Source organism: Babylonia areolata, chromosome 21 (assembly GCF_041734735.1).
Source record: "Babylonia areolata isolate BAREFJ2019XMU chromosome 21, ASM4173473v1, whole genome shotgun sequence".
Taxonomy (NCBI): domain Eukaryota; kingdom Metazoa; phylum Mollusca; class Gastropoda; order Neogastropoda; family Buccinidae; genus Babylonia; species Babylonia areolata.
Window position 1 is genome coordinate 26,656,195 of NC_134896.1, and position 23,899 is coordinate 26,680,093.

General features: G+C 40.1%; 1 protein-coding gene across 1 annotated transcript; it reads left to right on the forward strand.

Annotated features, from left to right (window-relative positions):
- Nucleotides 1–121: 121 nt before the first annotated feature.
- On the forward strand, nucleotides 122–22,829 carry LOC143295718 (coiled-coil domain-containing protein 170-like). Its single transcript, XM_076607341.1, has 14 exons — nucleotides 122–459; nucleotides 2,687–2,757; nucleotides 4,531–4,582; nucleotides 5,891–5,977; nucleotides 6,860–7,116; nucleotides 8,571–8,721; nucleotides 9,553–9,738; nucleotides 10,339–10,488; nucleotides 11,569–11,736; nucleotides 13,160–13,360; nucleotides 16,930–17,103; nucleotides 18,701–18,943; nucleotides 20,201–20,437; nucleotides 21,907–22,829. Exons 1-14 carry the CDS (start codon nucleotides 274–276, stop codon nucleotides 22,210–22,212), a joined length of 2,469 nt encoding a protein of 822 aa, XP_076463456.1. The 5' UTR covers nucleotides 122–273; the 3' UTR covers nucleotides 22,213–22,829.
- Nucleotides 22,830–23,899: the final 1,070 nt, after the last annotated feature.

Sequence of the window (23,899 nt, forward strand, 5' to 3'; positions counted from 1 at the left end):
TGCCCTCCTGAATGAACATCCTGTCACTTCGTCGCCCGTTTATGTTATCGGTTCGGAACTCCGTTCAGTTAACCAAACCCTGTTCGGGCCACTACTCCACTGAACAGACCCAGTGTGTTGATATTGTTGCTATGTTTCGGGAGCTGCGCGCTTCGACAAAATATTTTGGGCGCACCTTAGACCCGAACCCTTTAAGACAGTGATAAAACAGCCGTTTTATCATTGATCTCTTGTTCTGGTGTGTTTGAAGAGGAGGATATTTTCACTGCCATCATGAGTTACATCCGACCTTTAGAAACAGATACTTTGCCGCATCTGAGCGGTGAAGGAACAAATGCCCGTCGAATACGAGCACTGGAAGAAGAACTTGCCGCTTACAGACGTGGAAATACTCCGCGCTCGGGTATTCTGAAATACGGCGACTATGACAGCGGTTCTTCAAGACGTGTTGTTACAGAGGTGATTATCAAATATTGTTCGATTATTTTCATTTTGACAATAGCAGTAATAAAAAAAAATGTAGCTGTAAATCAGCCATATTTGATTTACGGTCCACGTTTTGGGCTCTCGGCCGCAGTTATGCATGCCATAACTCGCTTTCCATCAGTTGTCGCAGTTACTTTTGCTTTAGAAGTTAGAGGAACCAATTTATGTGCATTCGTATTTGCAGTCTGTCTCACGTGAAGAAATATTGTTAATGTTAAATACAGTCAGTGTCTTGCTGATTTCTTTAAAATAATATATATGAACATTAGTATAAAAGAACAAGCCAGTCACATTGATGGCAGTAATTGATACAGACTTGCTGTATGATTTTTTAAATGGCCCATGTGGAACATATAACAAATAAGTACATAAAAATTATATAATGTAGAAATTTATAAATGACAACTTTTATTCAGTCTCATTTATGAATACACTTGATACACTTATACATGTGAGTTTCATTGTTGCTATGTTTCATGGGCTGGGTGTTTAGAAGAGCTATTTTGGATACCAGTACACATTAGACCTGAACCTTCAATGCTAATATGAAAAGATCTTTTTTATTATTGATTTCTGCTTCTACTTTTTCTTTAGAAAAACAATTGAATGTCGTGTGATCTTACTAGCATATGATTATAAGGAGCATATTTTCAATAATTCATCTAAAATTTTGATTCACACCTACAACCTCCTCCCCCCCCCCCTCCTTTTCCTCAGCCAGTCCCCTTCCTTACTGTGTTTCCCCATCGGGAGCTGAATTTTATCAGTTCAATTGTCAGATTTAATAGCCACCTGTAATTTACCAGAAAAGCCTGTGCACTTTCTTGTTGAACCTTTTTATATAAAAAGAAAATTCATTGTACCTAGTCTGTCATGGTGTAAACCTTTTTAAAAATCTATTTTCTAATTTGTTGGACTCTTTATGAATGACTATATTAATATTTCCCACAGCCCTGTTGTTCACACACATATATGCATACATGCAGAAACAAACACAACCACACACACACACACACACACACACCCCTCACCTCACATACGCCTGTTGCCAGACCTGGATCAAAGGCTGCCAGCAAAAATTCTCCCATCCTGGTTCTGTGCCAGTGGCTCCAACAGTCCCAAGGTGCGGCCTGTCCTCTTCATATCTGTCTCCAAGTTGTGGTGCCACATATTTCTTGGATGTTCTGTTTTCCTTTTCCCTTGTGGATTCCAGACAACCCTTGTAGTGTTGGGCACAGCCAAGCGGAGTGTGTGGCCGATCCATCTTTAGCATCTTTGGAGAATCTCTTCTTCTGCAGGCTGCAGTCTTGTTTGCTCCCATAGTTCTTCATTACTGATTTTCTCTGGCTATCGAATCTGAAGAATCTTTCTGAGGCAGGTGTTGATGAAAGTTTGGATTCTCTTCATGGCAGTGACAGTGGTTCTCCAGGTCTCTGCTCCATAGAGCAGGACAAGCTTCACTATGGTGTTGAGCATCCTGATCTTGATGTCGATTTTTAGATCTCTGGATCACTCAGACATTCTTCAGTTGAGTGCAGGTTCCAATGCCAGCATTTGTTCCGCTCTGCTTGTCAATGATGCTGCCAAGGTAAGTGAAGCTCTCTACCTCTTGTGCGCCTCATCTTCCAGTCTGATGATGTTCTGTTCACTGCGTTGACCTTAAGGATTTTGCTCTTCCCTCAGTGGATGTTGAGGCCCAAACCAGCCGAGGTTTACGCAGCAGTGCTGGTCTTTTCCTGCATCTGTTGATGGGTGTGAAAGAGGATGGCCAGATTGCTGGCAAAGTCAAGGTCATTCATCTGGGTCTAAAGCGTCCACTGGATGCCATTTCGCTTCTGGGCTGTGGATGTCTTCATAATCCAATCCACTGTGAGTTGGAACAAGAAGGGCAACAGTAAGCATCTTTGCCATGCTCCTGTCTTTATTTTGAAGGCTTTAGTGAGTTGCTGACCATGGACCATCCACACTCTCAAACACACATTTCCAGTCACACACACATACACACATACACATGTTCATGCACACACAAACATACATACACACATTCACACACTTTGTAGAGAAGAAAAGAAAGAAAACCAGTCACCTAACCATCTATCCAGGATATCCATCTCACAAAGAGAGAGGAAGAGATATGAGAAAGACAGAGATGTAGCGAGGAACAGACAGAAGAGAAAAAGTGGTACCATTTCTGTTTCAGCTACAAGATCAAACAAGGACACTGCGGGAAGAACTGAGAAAAAAGGATGCTTTGATTCAGCATCTGAATAGGTATGTGTTATGACATTTTCTGTGACTGTGATGGAGTCAAATATACATTAGACATAGCTTGTGCAGAAGAAGTGAAATTGATGTTCGGTTGGGGTACTTTATTGTTTTGAATGGTTTCTTTCCCTATGTTTTTTTTTTTTTTTCACTTGACATATCAATAAAAAAAAAAAAATGTTAAAGATACAATTGACTAAACAAAGAAAGAACAAGAGAGGCAAGGCCTTCAAGACTCACTTGTGACTGACAGTGAAACACACAAGCTTTTTATGTATTGAGTATAATTTCAAAATGTAATTTTTAAGATGAGAAAGATCAGTTTAAAGCAAATTAAGTCCCCTAGCATTAATTACAGAGTAATTTCCCTTTTTTACTATCTGCACCAAAACGTTTGCAAAATAAATAAAACTTCCAAGCTTAGCAAAAGAAGTTCCTGTTTGAACAAAAAATGATAATAATGACTGCTCTTGTTGTTGGGTCAGAATATCAGATCAAAGTGCCAAGTTTAGAGAATACAAAAAATATAAACATAACAGTAAATGCAGTTTGCATATAATTCGGCTTCTTTTTTTTTCTTTTTTTTCTTTTCTTTTTTTTGCCCATCCCAGAGGTGCAATAATATTTTAAACAAGATGACTGGAAAGAACTGAATTTTTCCTTTTTTTATGCCTAATTTGGTGTCAACTGACAAAGTATTTGCAGAGAAAATGTCAATGTTAAAGTTTACCACGGACACACAGACAAACACACACACACACACACACACACACACACACACACACAGACAACCGAACACCGGGTTAAAACATAGACTCACTTTGTTTACACAAGTGAGTCAAAAATTAGCATGTCTTGAATTGCTCTTTCTTATGCTGAGTTATATTTTTTGTTGCTGGTTTGTTTTTCTTTTTGTTTTCTTAGGTTTAGGGTTTAAAAAAAAAGTAATTATACAAAAGGAGTGGAGAATAGATGAAAAGTTGTTTTCTCTAGCTTGTTAAAACATTAAAAGAACTGACTAGGTGTCTCTTTGTTTACCTACTGGCCAGAAGCTTAAGTTGAAGTACCTGGCTCATATGCATTTTAGAACAATTTGGTTATCTTTTTTCATCGTGTTATATAACTACTGAATATCGCATTTGTTCTGCATGAAATTTTCATTATTCATTGTGTTGTCTGTGTGCATGAATTGGTGTATTGCTAAATTACTGTTTTGTCCATGTTTTTTGTCTATACTTTTTATGATGATAGATATGGATACTTATATGGCACCTATCCTTGCTCAGAGACCAAGCTGTAAGCACTTTACAAACACTGAGTCTTTTGCACAACAGGCTGCCAACCTGGGTAGAACTGACTGACAGCTGCCATATGGAACTCATCATATGTTTCCTGTGTCATTCAGTCAGGTTTCAGTCGTGTGCACACACACTCATACAAACATTTTATGTTCTACCACTATTATTGGATTGTATTGCTTTGTATTACTCTTTTGTGTATTTGTTTTTCAATCAAAGTGCATGCTACACACAGGACCTTGGTTGATTGTCTTATCCAAATGACTTGCATCCAGACCACCAATCAAGGTCCAGTAGAGTTGGGGGAAAATACTGGCGATTTGAACCTGTGCACTTAGAATGTCTTGCTTCCTAAGTGGATGCTTCCCCACAAGGCCACCAATCCACACTACGACTACTGCTGGTGCTACTACATGCAAGAGTGAAGTACAAATGTAGCTTCTTCAATGTAGTATTAATGATCTGGTTTATTCTGTTGCAGCAAAGAACCAGCACGACGTTTTATCCCTGCAGAAGAAACACTTGTAAGCAGGGTATGTTTGAAATTCAGTCGTTCTATTGTAAATTCATTTTGTGTGTATCTTTGTGTGTGTCTGTGTGTGTATGTGTGTATTATTAATAGTAGTAGTGGTCATGGTAGTATTTGTAGCAGTACATTCATTTAGCTTTTTTTCTCACACATAATGATAAAATGAGAGACGGCAAGAAATTCATGAAAGAAAAAGAAAATGTGTGAATGTTTTTTCATTGTGTGCAAGTGCATGAGTGCACATATAATCATACTTAACAGTTTCTTTCGAACCCAATATTTAAAGCAAGTAGCTGACTGGACAAAGAGTTAAAGGTAATGTAACATTCCATGCAAATTGGTCAGTAATGACATCAAATTTCTTTGGGTTACTGTTCCTTTACCTTTCAAATGCTGAAACATGTGGCTTGTGAGTGTGTGTGTGTGTGTGTGTGTGTGTGTGTGTAGTAAAATCACTGACCATGCACACAAGCATACACACACACATGCATGCATGCATGCATGCATGCACAGACACACGTACGCACTTACACACACACACACACACACACACACACGCACGCACGCACGCACACGCACGCACGCACGCACACACACACACACACACACACACACACACACACACACACACACACACACACAAGTGCGTAAACACACACACACATACACACACACAAATGCTAACCCAGATCTAAACGCACACAGGCATGCACACACGTACACAAGTATAAACATACACAACCAGACACACACACAAGTACATACATAACACACTCAGATATTGATAATTTGTATACCAGCGTGTGTAATAATTGATTTGCAGGTGGACTCACTTTACCATATTGACCATCTAGACAGAAGAAATGCTGCTGCAACATATCAAGCAAAATTCAAAGCAGTACACACACACAAGCACATACATAACACACACTCAGATATTGATAATTAAAAATTTTGTATACCAGTGTGTGTAATAATTGATTTGCAGGTAGACTCACCTTACCATATTGACCATCTAGACAGAAGAAAAATGCTGGTGCAACATATCAAGCAAAATTCAAAGCAGTACACACACACAAGCACATACATAACACACACTCAGATATTGATAATTAAAAATTTTGTATACCAGTGTGTGTAATAATTGATTTGCAGGTGGACTCACCTTACCATATTGACCATCTAGACAGAAGAAATGCTGCTGCAACATATAAAGCAAAATTCAAAGCAGTACACACACACAAGCACATACATAACACACACTCAGATATTGATAATTTGTATACCAGTGTGTGTAAAAATTGATTTGCAGGTAGACTCACCTTACCATATTGACCATCTAGACAGAAGAAATGATGCTGCAACATATCAAGCAAAATACGAACGAGTAACACAGCAGGTAAAGAATCACTTAATTCATCCCATCTGTTCAGTGTTCCACTTCCAGTTATAAAAATGAATGGTTTCGTTTTGGTTAGCTACACCTCAGCCACATAGAAGAATTCCCATCTGTTCAGTGTTCCACTTCCTGTTATAAAAATGAATGGTTTCTTTTTGGTTAGCTACACCTCAGCCACATAGAAGAATTATTTTGTTTCAGATAATAGTTTGTTTTTGGTTTTTTGTGTGTGTATATTGCTGGCATTGTGCTTTCAGATGCTGGTATATCATCCCCATTTCTTCAAACTGTTATATCATCCCCATTTCTTTAAACTGTTATATCATCCCCATTTCTTCAAATTGTTTAATCATCCCCATTTCTTCCAATTGTTAGTCTCTCAAGTTTAAAGCAAAGTCTGTATCCAATCAGTTAGAAAGATTTTTGTATGGTTGGCATTTGGAGGACATGAATGACTTACCATTTTCGTTCATTTCCTTTGTTTGTTATTTTATTTCTTTCTCCATCTTTCTCTGTTGCTGTTTTTTGGAGGACTGATGGTAGACTGCTCATTAAATTTGAACTGACAATCTGTTCAATGATAGTTCACTTGCATCCCATCATGAGGGACAATGGCATATAAATGATTAAACTATCTGTATCCATATCCATTTCAACATCCATCTCTATCTCTCTGTCTCTGTCCATCTCTTGGTCCCTCAATATCTCCCTGTTCTCTCTACCTCTTTCTCTGTCTTTGATTTGATGTTGTGAATTTGTTGTTGTTTTGTTTTTTTTCTGGTTTTTGTTGTTGTTTTTTTGTCTTGGTTTGGTTCAATTTTGCTTACATGTCAGATGATTGCTTCATATTCAAAGAAATTTTGCTATGTTTTTTCTTGACAGCTGAAAGACTGTGAATTGGAATTGGAAGCCAAAGAAATCAAAGTCAGAGAACTTCAGACCCTCCTGGATGCAAATCGAGGCAATGAAATTCGTGTCAGTGAAGTCACACACTCCTTACAAGATCGGGTTCAGGATCTGGAAAGGCAGCTTGACTCATACAGGTCAGCAGCCAATCAAGGGGAGATGACCATTGCTGGCCTCCAGCGAGAACTGCGCGATGCCAATGACAAAATCTTGGAGCTGGAATCCCTTCGCAGGTAAAGTCAGAAGCCATACAGTTCTCCTTTTGGAGAAGAAATGAGCAGTAAATCATTGCTAGATCAGAATTTTAGAGTGTGTGAACGCTGACTACTTTTACATATTTTTGCAGTGTTTTCAAACTAACATTTTTATTCCAAGACAACATATTGGCCCTATAAGTCCAGCTTTTATAATTTTGCATTGTTTTAAAACTAATACTTCTGCTCTAGAGACAGTAGATCAACCTAATCAGTTCAGCATTTTTGTTTATGCACAACAGGACTGCCCTTTACAATGTCAATCTTTTTTAACTGGAGACTCGTTATTTTATAGATAATTGATCTTAATGCTACTAATGTATAGGAGATTGGCCTGAGTGTCGTGGAGGCCTAGTCGATAAGGAGCCTAACAAGGAAGCAAGGGTTTCCAGGTTTGATTCAGGCAAGGATCAGAATTTTTACCCCGTCCTGTACAAGACCAAGAGTGGTGGTCTTGGTGCTGTGCCTTCTGGATGATATGACACACCAAGGTCCTCTGTGTGCAGTTTGCATTCACACACAGCAAGAAAGCATTTGGCTCTGGTAAAACGTTTTAGAAAACAGATATTTCCATTCCACAATAATCTCCAGAAATGGGAATCTGTCATATTTATACTGTCCATATTTTGGGGAGGCCCACAGGTCATTCTCATGAATTACACGAACCAGTCGAAAAAAATTTATGGTATACTATAGACAAAAAATGCATTGTCTTGTTAAAAAAAAATGCTTTGATGCATCAGTTAATATTCCATTCTGTAGTTTCTATCTTCAAGTGAAATAATCTCCCTGGGTAGAGTTAGGACTATGTGCATAGTGGTCCCATATATGGCCATGCAAAACACGACTGTATCCAATCCAGCTGCACGAGTCCATGAAAACATACATACTAGACCTGGACAGAGCCAGACTGGAGGTGGCTACCCCCACACATGATTTGGCATGTGACAGACTTGCTCTCTATTTGAAAATTGCTTTCACTTGACGTTCTTGTCTGACTGTGCAAAGACATGATAGCAATTGTGTTTCGAAAGCTTGCAAATCACAAAAAGGTGCTTACTTATGATATAAATAAAGGCAATGACATATAGAGGTAACTGTAAATTATTGTGCACATACAATATGAGAATGAGTGATCCTTTCCATACATTAAAATGAGAAAAATACTATGAAAACATGCAAGGAGAGGACAGAATGTGCCTCTGAAAAAGTATTAAAAAAATCTTATCCTTGCATGGGCCTTTGCTCCCCAGATCCCCCAAAGGCCCAGGTACCCCACTAGTTCCTAGGCAGCCCCTGGACCTGCCCTAACTTTCAGTATTTTTCACAGTTACCTATTCCCATATCTGAATCTCACTCTTTCCGTTCTTCAGAAGTCTGATCTCATTAATTTTCTTTCATAGAAAACTGTAGTGTATATTTCTGTTCCACAGACAGCAGATGGACATCCATATTTCCAAAGCGACAATGGCAACAGAACAACGTCTGACTGGTCTCGTGTCACAGCTGGCTGGTCTGCTGGACATCTCGGAAGATTCCTATGACTTCACCGCATCCACCACCATTGAAATCATCGTCAGAAGGGTGTGTACCACCACCACAACCACCACCAAAATATCCATCAGTGCCATTCTCATCAGTTTTCTTGTCCTTTTCTCTCTCTCACAAAAACAGCTTTGATTTCACAAACAGAAAATTTCACAATCACAATTGTAAAACTTTCACTGGTGTTTACTCGATATAAGGAAAATTTCACATGTAAAACTGCGGTGGTTCACAGACATTTACAGATACAAATGCAAACTTTCACTGACATAGAGAAATTCTTTTTTTGTGTCTGTCTTTGTTCGTTTTGTTTCTCATTATATCCTCAGGGTATGTACACCACTGCCACCCAAAAGCTTCATGTTGATCTGGGCTGCCTGCGACCTGCAGCTTCTGTTGGGAGAGAAACAGTTAACAAAATGCTTAAAGTTGTTGTTTCATCCCTACGTCAGTTTTGATTTTCCCTTTAATACAAATCAGGCCTTTTTTTGTTTTGTTTTTTATTTGTTTTCATTGTTTGTCAGCGTACAATCTATTCTTGCACATGCATGTACATTCACAGATGAATACACAACATCCATGTAACGTTCACGACCAGGTACGGATTCAACCTTGGATCTCTCATATAATCTGCATAGCCTGGTGTTGCTCTCATGAGATGCATCTTTTCACCAAAATGAAAAATCTGTCATGACAAAAAGTAATAATACAATACAATACAATACAATATACTACACTGCACTGCACTGCAACGCAACGCACTGCAACGCAACGCAAAGCAACACACAACACAACACAACACTATAGATCTGTCTGATCACTCAAACCAAGTCAAGCGTGTACTGAATATCAGGCGTCGTTTCTGTCCAGTTGACAGACTTGGTGCAGGAGAACGCTCTCCTGAAGGGAAAACTGCTGACGCTGAGTGAGACACTGACCAACACACAGCTGGAGGGCAAAGCCAGCCGCGACACCATCATGCGCCTGGTGTCCGAGATGGCCCGGGAACAGAAAGTGGCCACCAGATACACAGCAGAAGTCGATAACTTGCGAGTGGTGAGTTTTTCTGTATAATCAGTGACTTGCATGTGTTGAAATTTGATATTTTCTGTGGTTTGTGTGTGTAGTTAGCTTTTCTGTTTAATTGATGACTAGCACGTGTTGAAATTTGATATTTTCTGTGGCTTGTGTGTGGTGAGCTTTTCTGTATAATCAATAACTTTGATGTCTTGAAATTTTCTGTGGTGAGTTTTTGTATTGATGTCTTTCTTCTTATGATACTTCATTTGATTACTACATGTTATTATTCCCAGATTGATATCTTATTTTGAATGAGAAAAAAAAAAACTGTTGGTTTCCATGCTGCCATAGTTTCTGATATGATAGTGAGCTTCTGTTGCATGTGTCTGTTGTCTTTGTTTGTAATTTAGTTTGGGAGAAAGAGAAGAAGAAAACAGTTATAGAATATTCTCAATGCACCTGGTTGTTTGCAGTGAATATCATATCTTAGTGCATCGGGTCCGCATGTAGGTCAGGCATCTGCTCTTTCCCATTTAAAGAATTTTTTTAAAGCAGATGTGGTGTAGCGTATACAAATGAGTCCACATGCTTTGATGCTTCCTTGAAAGTGAAAGTAGAGGTTGTGTGGCGCTGCAGGAGCGTGACAATGCGGTGCAGTCCCGCCTGGAGCTGGAGCGTGAGGTGGAGATGATGAGGGACAGACTGGACGCCAGCCAGAGGATGCTGGACACCACCAACGCTGAGCTGGAAATGCGCGGTGGACGTCTGGCCTCTCTGGAGCACGAGGTGATTTGGTTTAAACATTTTGAAACAAGACGAGATACAGTGTTCAATAATGAAAAAGGAAAACTTGACCAACAACAAGCCTGACGAGATGATTTGACAGTTTTTTGTTTGTTTGTGGCGTCTCTTGGACTTGAAGGTATACTTTTGATGGGCTATTTATGTGTGTGGGAGTTTACATTTGTTCAGGGATTGTATGGATTGCTTTTTGTGGGAACACCCTAGGCATGTGAAAATCAGGCCACGCCCATAAACTAAAAGATAGTTGACTACATGATACTTTGCTGAGTGTTCAGCACGGCACATGGCAGACTGCCAGGCTTCATGCTGTTATGGGGATCGGTTGTCATTTCTGTTTGTGCAACATCGTTTCCTTCCTGCTTACTACGTAACGAGGTTAATGACACAACAAACGTGACCGTATTGTTTCAAATGCGTGTGCACACTGTGTGTCTTGTTTCAGATGTGTGTGACCATTGTTTGTCTTGTTTCAGATGCGTGTGCAGGCTGTGAATCTTGTTTCAGATGTGTGTGACCATTGTTTGTCTTGTTTCAGATGTGTGTGCACACTGTGAATCTTGTTTCAGATGTGTGTGACCATTGTTTGTCTTGTTTCAGATGTGTGTGCACAGTGTATGTCTTATTTCAGATGCGTGTGCACACTGTGTGTCTTGTTTCAGATGCATGTGCACACTGTGTGTCTTGTTTCAGATGCCTGTGACCACTGTGTGTCTTGTTTCAGATGCCTGTGACCACTGTGTGTCTTGTTTCAGATGCCTGTGACCATTGTTTGTCTTGTTTCAGATGCATGTGCATACTGTGTATTTTGTTACAGATGCGTGTGACTGTTGTTTGTCTTGTTTCAGATACCTGTGCACGCTGTGAGTCTGGTTTCAGATGCGTGTGCATACTGTGTATTTTGTTTCAGATGCGTGTGACCGTTGTTTGTCTTGTTTCAGATGCCTGTGACCACTGTGTGTCTTGTTTCAGATGCCTGTGACCACTGTGAGTCTTGTTTTAGATGCGTGTGATTGCTGTGTGTCTTGTTTCAGGTGCGTGTGACCACCATGAGTCTTGTTTCAGATGCGTGTCACCTCACACAGCGTGCACAGCTCGGCCACAGCCTTCCAGTTGTTCCGAGAGCAGTTGGCCAATCTGCTGGGCACGGCCTACGAGCACATGGAACCCAGCGAGGAGAGCTTGAAGGAGGCCGTGAGGAAGCTGGCTGTTGACACAAAGGAACACAGACTGGTGAGATTTCTTCTTCTTCTTCTTCTTCTGCGTTCGTGGGCTGCAACTCCCACGTTCACTCGTACGCACACGAGTGGGCTTTTACGTGTATGACCGTTTTTACCCCGCCATGTAGGCAGCCATACTCCGTTTTCGGGGGTTGGTGAGATGTAAATGAGGCTTACTGGAGTGATCTTTTTTTTTTCCTGAACTTAAGCGTGGAGTTTGGCCTGCGCAGGGATCGCAGCAAACCTATAGATAACCCTGGCACCACTGGTCAAGGAATGTAAACAACTTCTGTGTTTTAGAGTTCACCAGTCATGTATGCCACAGACCTTGATATCATCAGGAAAACAGCAAAAACATTGTTTCTTATTGTTGATGTGATTGTATAACTTCCATGGGAACTTAAAAAATAAACTTTCTGTGTACAGTTTTCATGAAGACGATTATTGGAGTAGCAATGATTCAAGATTCTCTATTCTGTTTCAGTTTCAGTAGCTCAAGGAGGCATCACTGCGTTCGGACAAATCCACATACGTTACACCACATCTGCCAAGCAGATGCCAGACCAACAGCGTAACCCAACACGCTTAGTCAGGCCTTGAGGAAAAAAAAAAAACACATAAAAAAAAAGAACTACTACTAATAAAAATAATATGTATAAGGCGCAAAAACTTGATGAAGTCAACTATAAGAGCATGAAATGGTCACAACATCATGTTCATTCGAAGTTGAATAAAAAAAAAAGTGAAGATACTTATCTTTACAAAGAATTGACAAAAAGCCATGAAGTCTGTTGTAAAGTTCCATGATCAAAGAAGTAAAGATGTCAATCTTTTACATGCATCCAAGCCGTGTTGTTTTTGTTTGCTTTTTTTGTAAACAGATAGTTTAAGAGTATGAAACCAGGGTGACTGATCTTTTCAAAGCATTGAAAAAAGAAAGCCATGAAGTCTGTTGTAAAGTTTTATGAAAAAAGAAGTAAATGTATAAGTCTTTTTCATGCATTTATGTTTTTGTTTGTTTGTTTGTTTGTTTTTTAACAGAAAGTTGAAGAGTATGAAACCATTGTAACTGATCTTTTCAAAGCATTGGGGAGAAAAAGAAGCCATGAAGTCTGTTGAAAATTTCATGAAAAAAAAGTAAATAAATCAGTCTTTTTCATGGAATCATGTTTTTTGTTGTTTTTAAACAGAAAGTTGAAGAGCATAAAGCAAGGGTGACTGATCTTTTCAAAGGAAAAAAAACACCATGAAGTCTGGTTTAAAGTTTCATAAAAAAAAAGATGTAAACATATCAATCTTTTTCATGCACTCATGTTTATTTGTTTTGCTTTTTGTATTTAAACAGAAAGTTGATGAGTACGAAGCCAGGGTGCTGAGTCTGACAGAACAGTTGGGCCGCTTTTCATGCATTCATGTTTTTTGTTTTTCTTGAACAGAAAATTGAAGAGTACGAAGCCAGAGTGCGGAGCCTGACAGAACAGTTGGACCGGCAGGTGGAGATCCAGCGAGACCTGACGATGCGAGCAGAGAGATTCGAGTCAGAGGCCCACCGTCTGGATGACAAGCTGCGCTGCGCTGCAGGGGAGCTGGCTGCAGGAGACGTGCTGAGGGAAGGCTTCAAGTTCGACAAGGAGAAGGTGAGCGACATGGAGTGACTGGCACAACATCCAAGTGGTTCCTCTTCTTCTTCTTCTTCTTCACCTTGACGACATCCTCTCTCTACTGGAAACCAAGAAGACGCCGTTCCGTTTACTACTACTGCTGATTTAATATTTTGATAAAAAGTACTTATCCATCTACAGAAGACTGAACCAAATCCAAATGCTTTTAACACTTTTATCATGAAAGTGAAGTCAACAGTATCAAATGCTTTTTCTAAATCTATACAAATCAATAAACCAGGCAACTGCTTTGAATTTAAATAATGAATCATATCCCAGGCCATGTTCTAGACAGTCAGTTCAGAGTGAATGACGAAGTCCACAGTCAGCTGGAGCTCTGCCGCTGTTCCCCACAACTTGCCCTGGAGCGCTGAGGGACTGGACCAGATCTGGCACTTCAGCTCTTTGTGTAGAGAGCAGTCTTGGAGAACATGGACTGGATTTGGGGAGCGATGTCACATGGTGCCAAATGGTTAAAGTGTCGGACTTCCAATCTGAGGGTCATGGGCTCCAGTCCAGGTAGCGGTACCTTGTAGGTTAGTGGTTAAAGTGTTGGACTTCCAATCTGAGGGTCATGGGTTCAGAGCCCAGTCATGGTGCCTGGTGGGTTCAGGATGGAGATTTAAGAGAAGGTGTTCGTTCGTTCTTTAGTTTAACGTCTTTTCACTGTAAGTGATATTAGACGAGGGTAGGAAAAAAAGCAAGTGGGAGGAGGGGGGGGGGGGGAATTACTGTGTACGCATGCGAGTAAGTGAAAGTGTGTGTGTGTGTGTGTTACATATAGAAAATGATTGATTTAAATTTTGTTTAAACACAAAAAACAAAAAAAACAACCAATATAACATATTTCTCATGAAAAACTAACAACTATAACAGCGAACCAACTGGACTATTTAACAAGGAGTGGAAAAAGTCATACATTAGCAATGGACTGCTGAAGATCGTCAACACTGAAGATGATTTCAGTTCAGGGATTTGAGACTTAACATATTGCGAGTTGGTACATGATCGGTTGTTATGTGAGCACCACAGATGCAAAAAACATTACTGACATATTTTGCCCAAAAACAATTCATTTTCCATCTGCAGATTAGAGAAATGATTTGCCTCTTATGAAAATCATTATGGTAATGTTTTCCCATGAAACCATACATTTTCTGTATGTTTTTATGTAACTCCAAGTTATCGGTGTGTTTTTCCTCAAACTGAAATTTTGACCATTGGACTTTTTCTACCATGGTGTAACATTCCTGTAGTGAAAGCGAAATATTTAAATCTAACTCCTTCATGGAGCTTCTAGTTCCTTTTTTAGCCAAAATGTCAACTTTTTCATTATAGTAAAAACTGCAATGAGAAGTAATCCAGCAAAAGGTTATGTGAGAGCCTCTTAGTAAGAGTTTGTGAATCAAATGGTTAATTTCAATAATGAGTTCATACCTAACCGTTTCTTTTATAAGTTCAATAGCGTGAAGAACTGGTTTAGAATCAGCACAAAATAGAATCTGAAATATAGTTTCCGGAAAGGATATCATGAAATTTAACGCCATTAGAATTGCTATGAGTTCAGCTGTGAAGATGGACTTATTCTCTCCCAGTTGAAATGAGTTTTGAAAGTTAAGGTCTGGAATAACGAAAGCAGCACCAGCTCTGTCATTTACAACAGAGCCGTCTGTAAATATCTTTAGATGATTAAGGTATTTATCTTCCAAATGGATTCGTACATGCAATGTAAGTAAATTTATGTTGTCATCTTTGGTCAGATCAGTGTGATCGATATCAAATTGCGCTCTTTGAAGTTCCCATACAGGTGTAGGTGATACTACAGACCTTTTACTAGTTTTAGCAAAATGTGGAGTTTTATTCACGCTGGAATTTGTTAAAATACTTGACGTGTATGTTCCCAGTGTGGTATGAGAGGAAAGAGAAGGTGAAATGATGGGTGCATTTGCACAGTGGTTAAAGCATTGGGTTTTCAATTATGAGTGTCCTGTGCTCATATCCCAGGTGTGGCACCTGGTGGGTGAAGGGTGGGGATTTTTCCAATCTCTCGGGTCCACAGGTGTGCAGACTTGCTTGTGCCAACCCAGTTCCTGTGTATTGGCATGCAGAAGCTCAAATGTGCACGACAAAGTTCCCGTAATTCATGTCAGCATTCAGTGGGTTGTGGAAACAATAACATACCCAGCAAGCACACATCCCAAAAATGGGGTTTGGTTGCCTAAATGGTGGGGTTAAAATGGGTATTTCACATAAAGGCCCACTCATGCATAATATGTGATCATGGGAGTTGCAGTCCACAAAAGCAGAAGAAAAAGGGAATGTTATGAATGAAGACTTTTAGTTGTTGATTGGTCGCCTGAAGGTTTCAAGTCGACAAAGAAAAGTTTCACTGAGGGTTTGTAGTGACTGGTTGTCTGAAAGCTTCAAGACAAAGAGGATGTGATGGAACTGATTTGTTACAGAGGGTTTTTTTATGGCAGATCAGTTGTCTGAAGCTTTTAAGTTTGATAATGAGAAGATGAGGGGATTTTTATTATGTGGGGGTGTTTAGTGGGTGGTTGATTCACTGTTCATTGTTGTATTGTTGTTGTTGTTGCTGCTTGATTTTATTGTTGTTTTTATCGTTTTCTGTTTGTTGGCTCAGTCTGTCGTTCAGACCACCATTGATCTGAAAGGAAATTAATTGTGAAGAGAGAGTAGGCTCCTCCTCCACAAACACACACACTTGCACATAAAAAAAAACACATGCATACCACACCTGCCCTCACATGTAAACAGCCTGGTGACAGCGCACTTGACCAGGAAGCACGTGTCCACAGGATTCAATCCCATCCGCTAGACCTTGAGTGGTGGTCTGGGCGCTAGTTTTTCAGATGAGACGATAAACCAAGGTCCCTTGTGCGGCATCCTCAGCAACGAAAGGGTTGTCAGAAATCACTTTGATACTAAAACAAATTCACTTAGAGACAGTAAAAAAAAAAAAAGAAAAAAAGAGAGAAAATATTTGGGTGGTACTGTTCTGTGGTGATGCACTCTCCCTCGGAAAATCAGCACTGAGAGAAATATGTTGTGACAAATGTAATACAATACAATACAATACAATACAATACAATACAATACAATACAGTACAATACAATACAATACAATACAATACAATCTGTTGTGACAGAGAAATCTGTTCTGACAAAAGGAATACAATACAATGCAATGCAATGCAACATAATATAAGATAATTTTTAATACAATACAATACTATACAATACAATACAATGCAATACAATACAGTAGAGTACAATACAATACAATACTATACAATACAATACAATGCAGTGCAGTGGAGTGCAGTACAGTACAGTTCTGTACAGTACAATACAGTACAGCACAGTACAAAAAAAACAAAAACAAAAAAATGATACAATACAGTTTAATACAATACAATGCAGTACAGTACAGTACAGTACAGTATATTATGACACAATACAATACACCCAGTTCATATATGGTCAGTGTAACATGGAGGCCTGCCTGTCTGTGCCTGTGGCAGTACCTGCGAGGTCTGCAGAAGCTGGGAGAGGCGATGAAGATGGATCACATCTCTCTGGACCTGGGCCTGGACTCAACGCTGGACGGTCTGGTTGCTCGCGCTGAGCAGTTGGTGAGGATGGAGGGGGGGGCACACGCTGAGCGCTCCACTCACCTCTACAACCTGCAGCGCAAGGTAGAGTTTTCATTGCCCGAAAACTTGTGTTTGTATTTGTATTTCTTTTTATCACAACAGATTTCTTCTGTGTGAAATTTGGGCTGCTCTCCCCAGGGAGAGTGCGTCGCTAAACTACAGCGTCACCCCCCTTTTTTTTTTCTGCGTGCAGTTTTATTTGTTTTTTCTTATCGAAGTGGATTTTTCTACAGAATTTTGCCAGGAACAACCCTTTTGTTGCCGTGGGTTCTTTTACGTGCGCTAAGTGCATGCTGCACACGGGACCTCGGTTTATCGTCTCATCTGTATGACTAGCATCCAGACCACCACTCAAGGTCTAGTGGAGGGGGAGAAAATATCGGCGGCTGAGAGCCATGATTCGAACCAGCGTGCTCCAATTCTCTCGCTTCCCAGGCGGACGCGTTACCTCTAGGTCAACACTCCAACACTTTGTTTTATATATTCATTTTATAATGGTGATAATAATCATATATTTATATGGCACTTTCAGACTAGTCAAAGTGCTTTACGTCAGTCAGACACAAAGCACACAAGAACGTACGCTTACACGTGCATGCACACAGACATGCATACAAGCTCACATGCACACACACATGCATGTATACACATGCACGCGCGCGCACACACACACTCACACACACACATACATACACACACACAAATGTGTAAGAATTTCACATACTTACACACACAGGAAAAAGAAGACAAAAAGTGAAATATAATTAATGTAAGAAACGTACAATGTAATATAGAACTTATATTATGATGTAAATATGTGCAAACGAGTTGTCTCAAAGGAAAATTTTATGTATGACCATCTGTCCAATACAACATTGTATATTGAAACTTGATTCATACATATTCATTTAGATGTATAACATCAAGCTTTAAGTATTTCAAGTTGGTGGCTTGAGTGACTTGACATTTCAATATTTCTGTTATATTTCCAATTAAAGGTAATATAGTAACCATTTGTCTTAAATCCTTATCTACCCAATTCTAGCAATGCTTTGCACTCTTTTATCAGTATTCCTTTTTCTGTCAGAATGTCCACAAATTGCAGTTATTATGTTTAATTGCATAAAGTCAGACGCTATCCTTTTTTGTCATAGAATATCCACTAAGTACAGTTGGTATAGCCAGTGGCATAATGTCAGAGGCATGTGGAAATTCTGGCTACCTTTATCACATGGGACTCACCAGCTTTAATGATCAGGTCCACTACTTACAAACTTTATCTGAATTTCCTGTTTATTGCATGCTGCCTTCCTGAACCCTCACCTCATGCATTTTTCTTCTTTTTTTAGGCAGGTTAATCCAGATATCTGGATTGTGAATACTTATTTTCATTTAGTCTTTGGTTTACTTAGTTTCACATCCAGATTCACAAGCTTTCTTTCCCTTGCATTAAATGTTATATTTTCTTTTATTAAAACATCAAAATCATCATCATTAACAGTTCCGTTTTGCACATTTCACACTTCACTGAAGAAGAATTACACCATTAAAGCATCACATAATTGCAGTGCGCTTAAGTGACCGTTAACTGGCAAGGGTTTATCTAATCCCTCACCTCATTGTGCTGGCTCTCCTGCAGGTGAGGAGCCTGAAGGAGCAGCTGGAGTCCAAAGACCTGCACATCGACCTGCTACGCAAGAAGCTGACAGGCATGGAGGAGAGGGTCCACGGCCGAGTGGGGCTGGAGAAAGACATGGAGGCAGAGGCGCTACGTGTGCGGAAGCTGGAGCGTCTGGCAGAGAAGTACAAGCTGCAGGCGCAGGAGGCCAGGCAGGAGGTGCAGAACCTGAAGGCACAGCTGATGGGGACCTCCGAGCTGCAGGTGAGACACACCTGGGGGCTTCCGTGAAGGCGTCTGTGTGTGTCCATCCACCTGGATGTTTGACTGATATTAATACATGTACCTGTCCACAGTGATGTCTATCTGTCTTCGTCCACCTGGATGTGTGTCTGTTTTTGATACCTGTATCCACCATGTGGAGTGATGGACTAGAGGTAATGCATCCACGTACAAAGCGAGAGAATCTGAGCACACTGGTTCGAGCCACGGCACAGTCAACTGTATTTTCTCCCCCTCCACTAGACCTTGAGTGGTGGTCTGGATGCTAGTCATTCAAATGAGATGATAAACTGAGATCCAGTGTGTAGCATGCACTTGGCGCATGTAAAAGAACCCACAGCAACAAAATGGTTGTCCCTGGCAAAATTTTGTAGAAAAATCCACTTTGAAAGGAAAACAAATAAAGAAACCGCATGCAGGGAAAAAATACCAAAAAATGGGTGGCGCTCTCAGTGTGGTGACGCGATCTCCCTGGGGAGAGCAGCCCAAAATTCACACAGAGAAATCTGTTGTGACAAAAATTGGTAATACAATAATACAATCTGTCCACGGTGGTGTCCATCTGTCTTCGTTTACTTGGATGAAGAGATGTGTGACTGTTATTGATACCTGTGCCTGTCCACCATGATGCATGTCTGTCTCCATGTGTTGATGTGTGAGTGTTTGTGACGCCTGTATTTGCCCACAATGGTTTCCATCTGTCTCAGTCCACCTGCATGTTTAGTTCCGAAGCAAGCAGACTGATCCCCACTGCTGTGGCCAGGTGATGTCTTGATGTCTCATCCTCTTCCCTGCACTTACCTGAGTGTGTGGATCAGACACTGGCTGTGCAGCAGACCGTCAGACAGACATATGAACAAACATACAGTAGAAAGCACTGAAAGACAGAAAGGAGAGAGAGGAGAGTGTGTGTGTGTGTGTGGTTTTTTGTGGGTGTGCAGCAGACAGTCAGACATAGGAACAAAAACATACAGTTGAAAGCATTGAAAGAAAGAGAGAAAGGAGAGAGAGAGTGTGTGTGTGTGTGTGTGTGTGTGGGTGTGAAGTATACATCACATAAAAAAAATCATACTTCATAAGTCATTTTTGACATATCATTCATCCTTGAAAAAGGTCTATCCTGACCAAAAATTTTGATTTCTTATTCTTTTCTCTTTTTTGTGTGTGTGTGTGTCTTTTCATTATGATGTTGTTTTTTGTGAGTTTCTCGTTGCAACATGAACATTTGCCGTGACACAGCTGCGGACAGCGGAGCAGCGACAGGATGTGGCGGAGTTGGCCCGACAGGTGGAAGAGCTGGAGGAGGTCCGACGCAAGCAGGCCCAGAAGATCTCTGCCCTGAAGCAGGAGGTGGCCAGCAACGAGTCCCACACCCACGAGAAGCGGCTGGTGGCCGACAACGCCGTGCAGGCGCTCTCCAGCGAACTGAGGACCACCAAGAACGCTCTGGACTCCCTCAAGTACCGGGAAAAACAGGTGAGCATGAGCTCAGTTCAGTTCAGTTTCTCAAGGAGGCATCACTACGTTCGGCCAAATCCATATACGCTACACCACATCTGCTAAGCAGATGCCTGACCAGCAGCATAACCCAGCGCGCTAAGTCAGGCTTTGAGAGATGAGGATGAGATAAGAGTTAAATAATCATAACAGTGATGATAATGTACATATCTATGACATAATATGAGTTGATATCCTCAGCATGATATGCACATTTACATCCATTTAGTGCTGGGACCAGAATACTGAGTTTTGTTTTTTTGCCTTGCTTTTGTTATTGTTTGTTTTCTATTGTCTGTTAAATGTGTATCTGTTCTTTATACAATGTAATAATTGAATTCTTTTTATTCTTTTTAAGTATAAGTATAATGTTTTGGACAGTATCAAAGTGTTGGAGCATCATTGTGTGAATTCTAGAATGTTTGGGATAATATCGCAGTGTGGGAGCATCATGTGAATTCCAAAAGGAGTTGAACGTGTGGGACAGTACCTTATTGTGGGAGAACCGTGTGAATTCCACAGGCATTTTATTGGACTGAACTTGTACAAATGAAATATCAGCTTCCCACAAAAGATACAGAAAGGCTGCTATTTCAAGGAACATGGCATACAAAGTGATTCACTTGTACAGATTTTTGTAATTGGCCAGTTAAATGTATTTCTACCATTTTGATTTACCAGTGTTGTTTATTAATATAACATTAGTCCTTCTGTAGGAATTACTCATCGTAGCCTCTTTTTGCTTGCGGAGAGCTCAAATCCATTTTTCTGATGCTGTAAAAGCAACAGTGACAAATATGCTATGAGTGTGGACATTTGTTATAATTTTGTTATATAGTCCAATTAATTCAGAAATGTTGATGTTATTATAACCCATTTCAGACTGAATTCAGTAGCTGTCATATTGGCATGCTCTTTAGTTAGATTCTTCATTTTTACCTTACCTTGACAAACACAATAGCCAAATACTTAGAGCACTGGATTCTCAGTTATGGCTGCCTGGTCATACATGTAAAAGTCAGCTTGTAGATACGGCTGAACATGGGAGTCACACCTCATGAATCAGAAGATGAAGCATTTCTATCAAACGTCTTTCCCCCTACGACTGTCAGCTATGCTTCTAAATGTTGGAGTCACAGCTCAAGAACAGAGGAAAAGAAGCGTTTCTATGGAACAAGTCTTTTCCCCCCACTACTATCCACTATGCTTCTGAATGTTGGAGTCACAGCTCACAAACAGAGTAAACATTTCTATCAAACAAATCTTTTCCCCCACTACTGTCATTCATGAACAGAGTTAGTATTCCTATTGAACAAGTCTCCCCCCCCCCCTCCCCACTGCAATCAACTATGCTTCTGAATGTTTGAGTTGCAGCTTGTGAAGACTCAGTATTTCTGTTCAGAAAGTCTTTTTACACCACTGCTGACAAGTGCACCTTCTTGTTTCAGCTTCTGGACTTCAGAGGGGTGATTGCCCGCATGCTGGGCCTGGACGTCAACACACTGGCTGTTCCTGACTACGAAATCATCTCCCGCCTGGAGACACTGATCAAAGCTCAGGACAGCCTGGCCTTCACCACTGTCGGCATGGCGGAAGCCATGTCAGGGTCGGAGTACGGGCCAGTTATTTCTGACCTGGAAGGTTCGGATCCCGTCATCCGCAAGTCTCGTGAAAGGTCGCGTCACCGAAAGTCTAACATTCGGACCCGTGCTCGCTCCTTGTCTCCGATGAAGAGGGACCCCAGAGTGTATTAGAAGGAAAGGAGATAGGTGATGGTTTGGTGTCTGTTATCAGTGTATAGTAGGGAATGGTGACTTTATTCTTTGTATAAATTGAAATGTAAAACATTTGTCATTTTACCTTCTTATTCATCAACATTGTGTTTGTTTGTCATGTGATTGTCAAATGTTTTTTGTTGTTGTTTTGTTCTTGATAGGCGTTTGAAAGGAATGAGAGGTGATTCTGTGGTTGAATATCCCTTTATGAACCACCACACAAGTGTACTAACTTTCTAACTCTCCTTATTTATGACGTTTATGATAATCAGCGGCAGTAAAATGAAACAAGGTATAATCCAATTTATGACTGAAAAGGAACACCAGCAGTTTCCTGCAAAGTGTGTTGCAGTCATTATCACCAACCATCACTTCTTTCTCAGTGTTTTCACACAGCTTAAACCATGAATTGACAGTGGACAAGCGCTGTGAAAGGGGAATAGGAAGAATAAAAAAAAACCAAAACTCATAGCTTTGACTGATAAAGTTAAAAAATCAACTATTTTGACTGTAAAATGAAATGCACTTTCATCCAGCATATGAATAATGGAGACTTCAGGTACTTTGTTGGATGTTTAAAGTATGGGGGGGTTTGTGGGGGGGGGGGGGGGGGGGGGCAGACGTTGTTTTTTTTTTTTTTTGTGGGAGTTTGTTAAAGAATAAAACCAAGGAGTGTTGCAGTATCCTTGTACCTGGTTTTGCAGAATGTTGAGTGTTGTTTACGGAGACCATCGTATATGTATCAAGTCTGTGTTTCATGTAATTGATTGGGATGGGTATATTATGGTGTATAGTACACTAACTATTTTGACGCAACACTTGCAGTGAAAGTGTTTGAATGGCTCTATCATCTTCATTGTTGCATGTTTATCCTGGGAAAACGTCTTGTGGCCTTATCACCGCAAATGGAACTCTCTGCATTGTTTGTAAGGCTTCTTCAATTTTGTGATAATTATGCCAAATAACAGTTGTAGTGTATTTTCTGTTTTGTTGTTGTATTTTTGATTGCTTGTTTAACCCACAGTTCCAATGAAGCATGTACTGATATTCATGTTTTCTTTGTTATCAACAAAACTTCTACCACATATTTTACCTTTCAAAATCATCACTCAATTTTATTTTCTTTGATTTTGTTTTTATTTGTTTATGTCAGTCACAATCCCAATGAAATACTTACTGATACTGGCGATTTCATGTATACATTTATTTACCAGCTGAAGTTTTGTTAGTTCTGCCTGAATCTGAAAATCACTTATCTAATTAATAGTTCATCATTCATTTGATCTTGATGATTGTTAGTAACACAATCTAGAGTTACTGTGTTGCAGTTTCTGCATAAGGATTCTGCACCACATGCATGCATTCTAACTGATCAGTTTAAATGGTTTGGAAATAAGATGACAGCTGCATATCAACAACTTGACACCAAGACAGCAAGGCATAAGGTAGTTAATCTTATCGTCTGTAGGTTTAACTGTGTAGAGCATTCAGTGCTGCTTATCTGTGCTTTGCTCCAGTAAAACACATCTTTCCAAACCCACTGTGGAAATTCAAATGTCATTGCACAGCACAACTGATTATAGCAAAATACATTTGATGCTGTTATATACATGCTAATTTCAATAACTAGTATGTTCACAAGGGACTGGAAAGAACTTTCAGAATG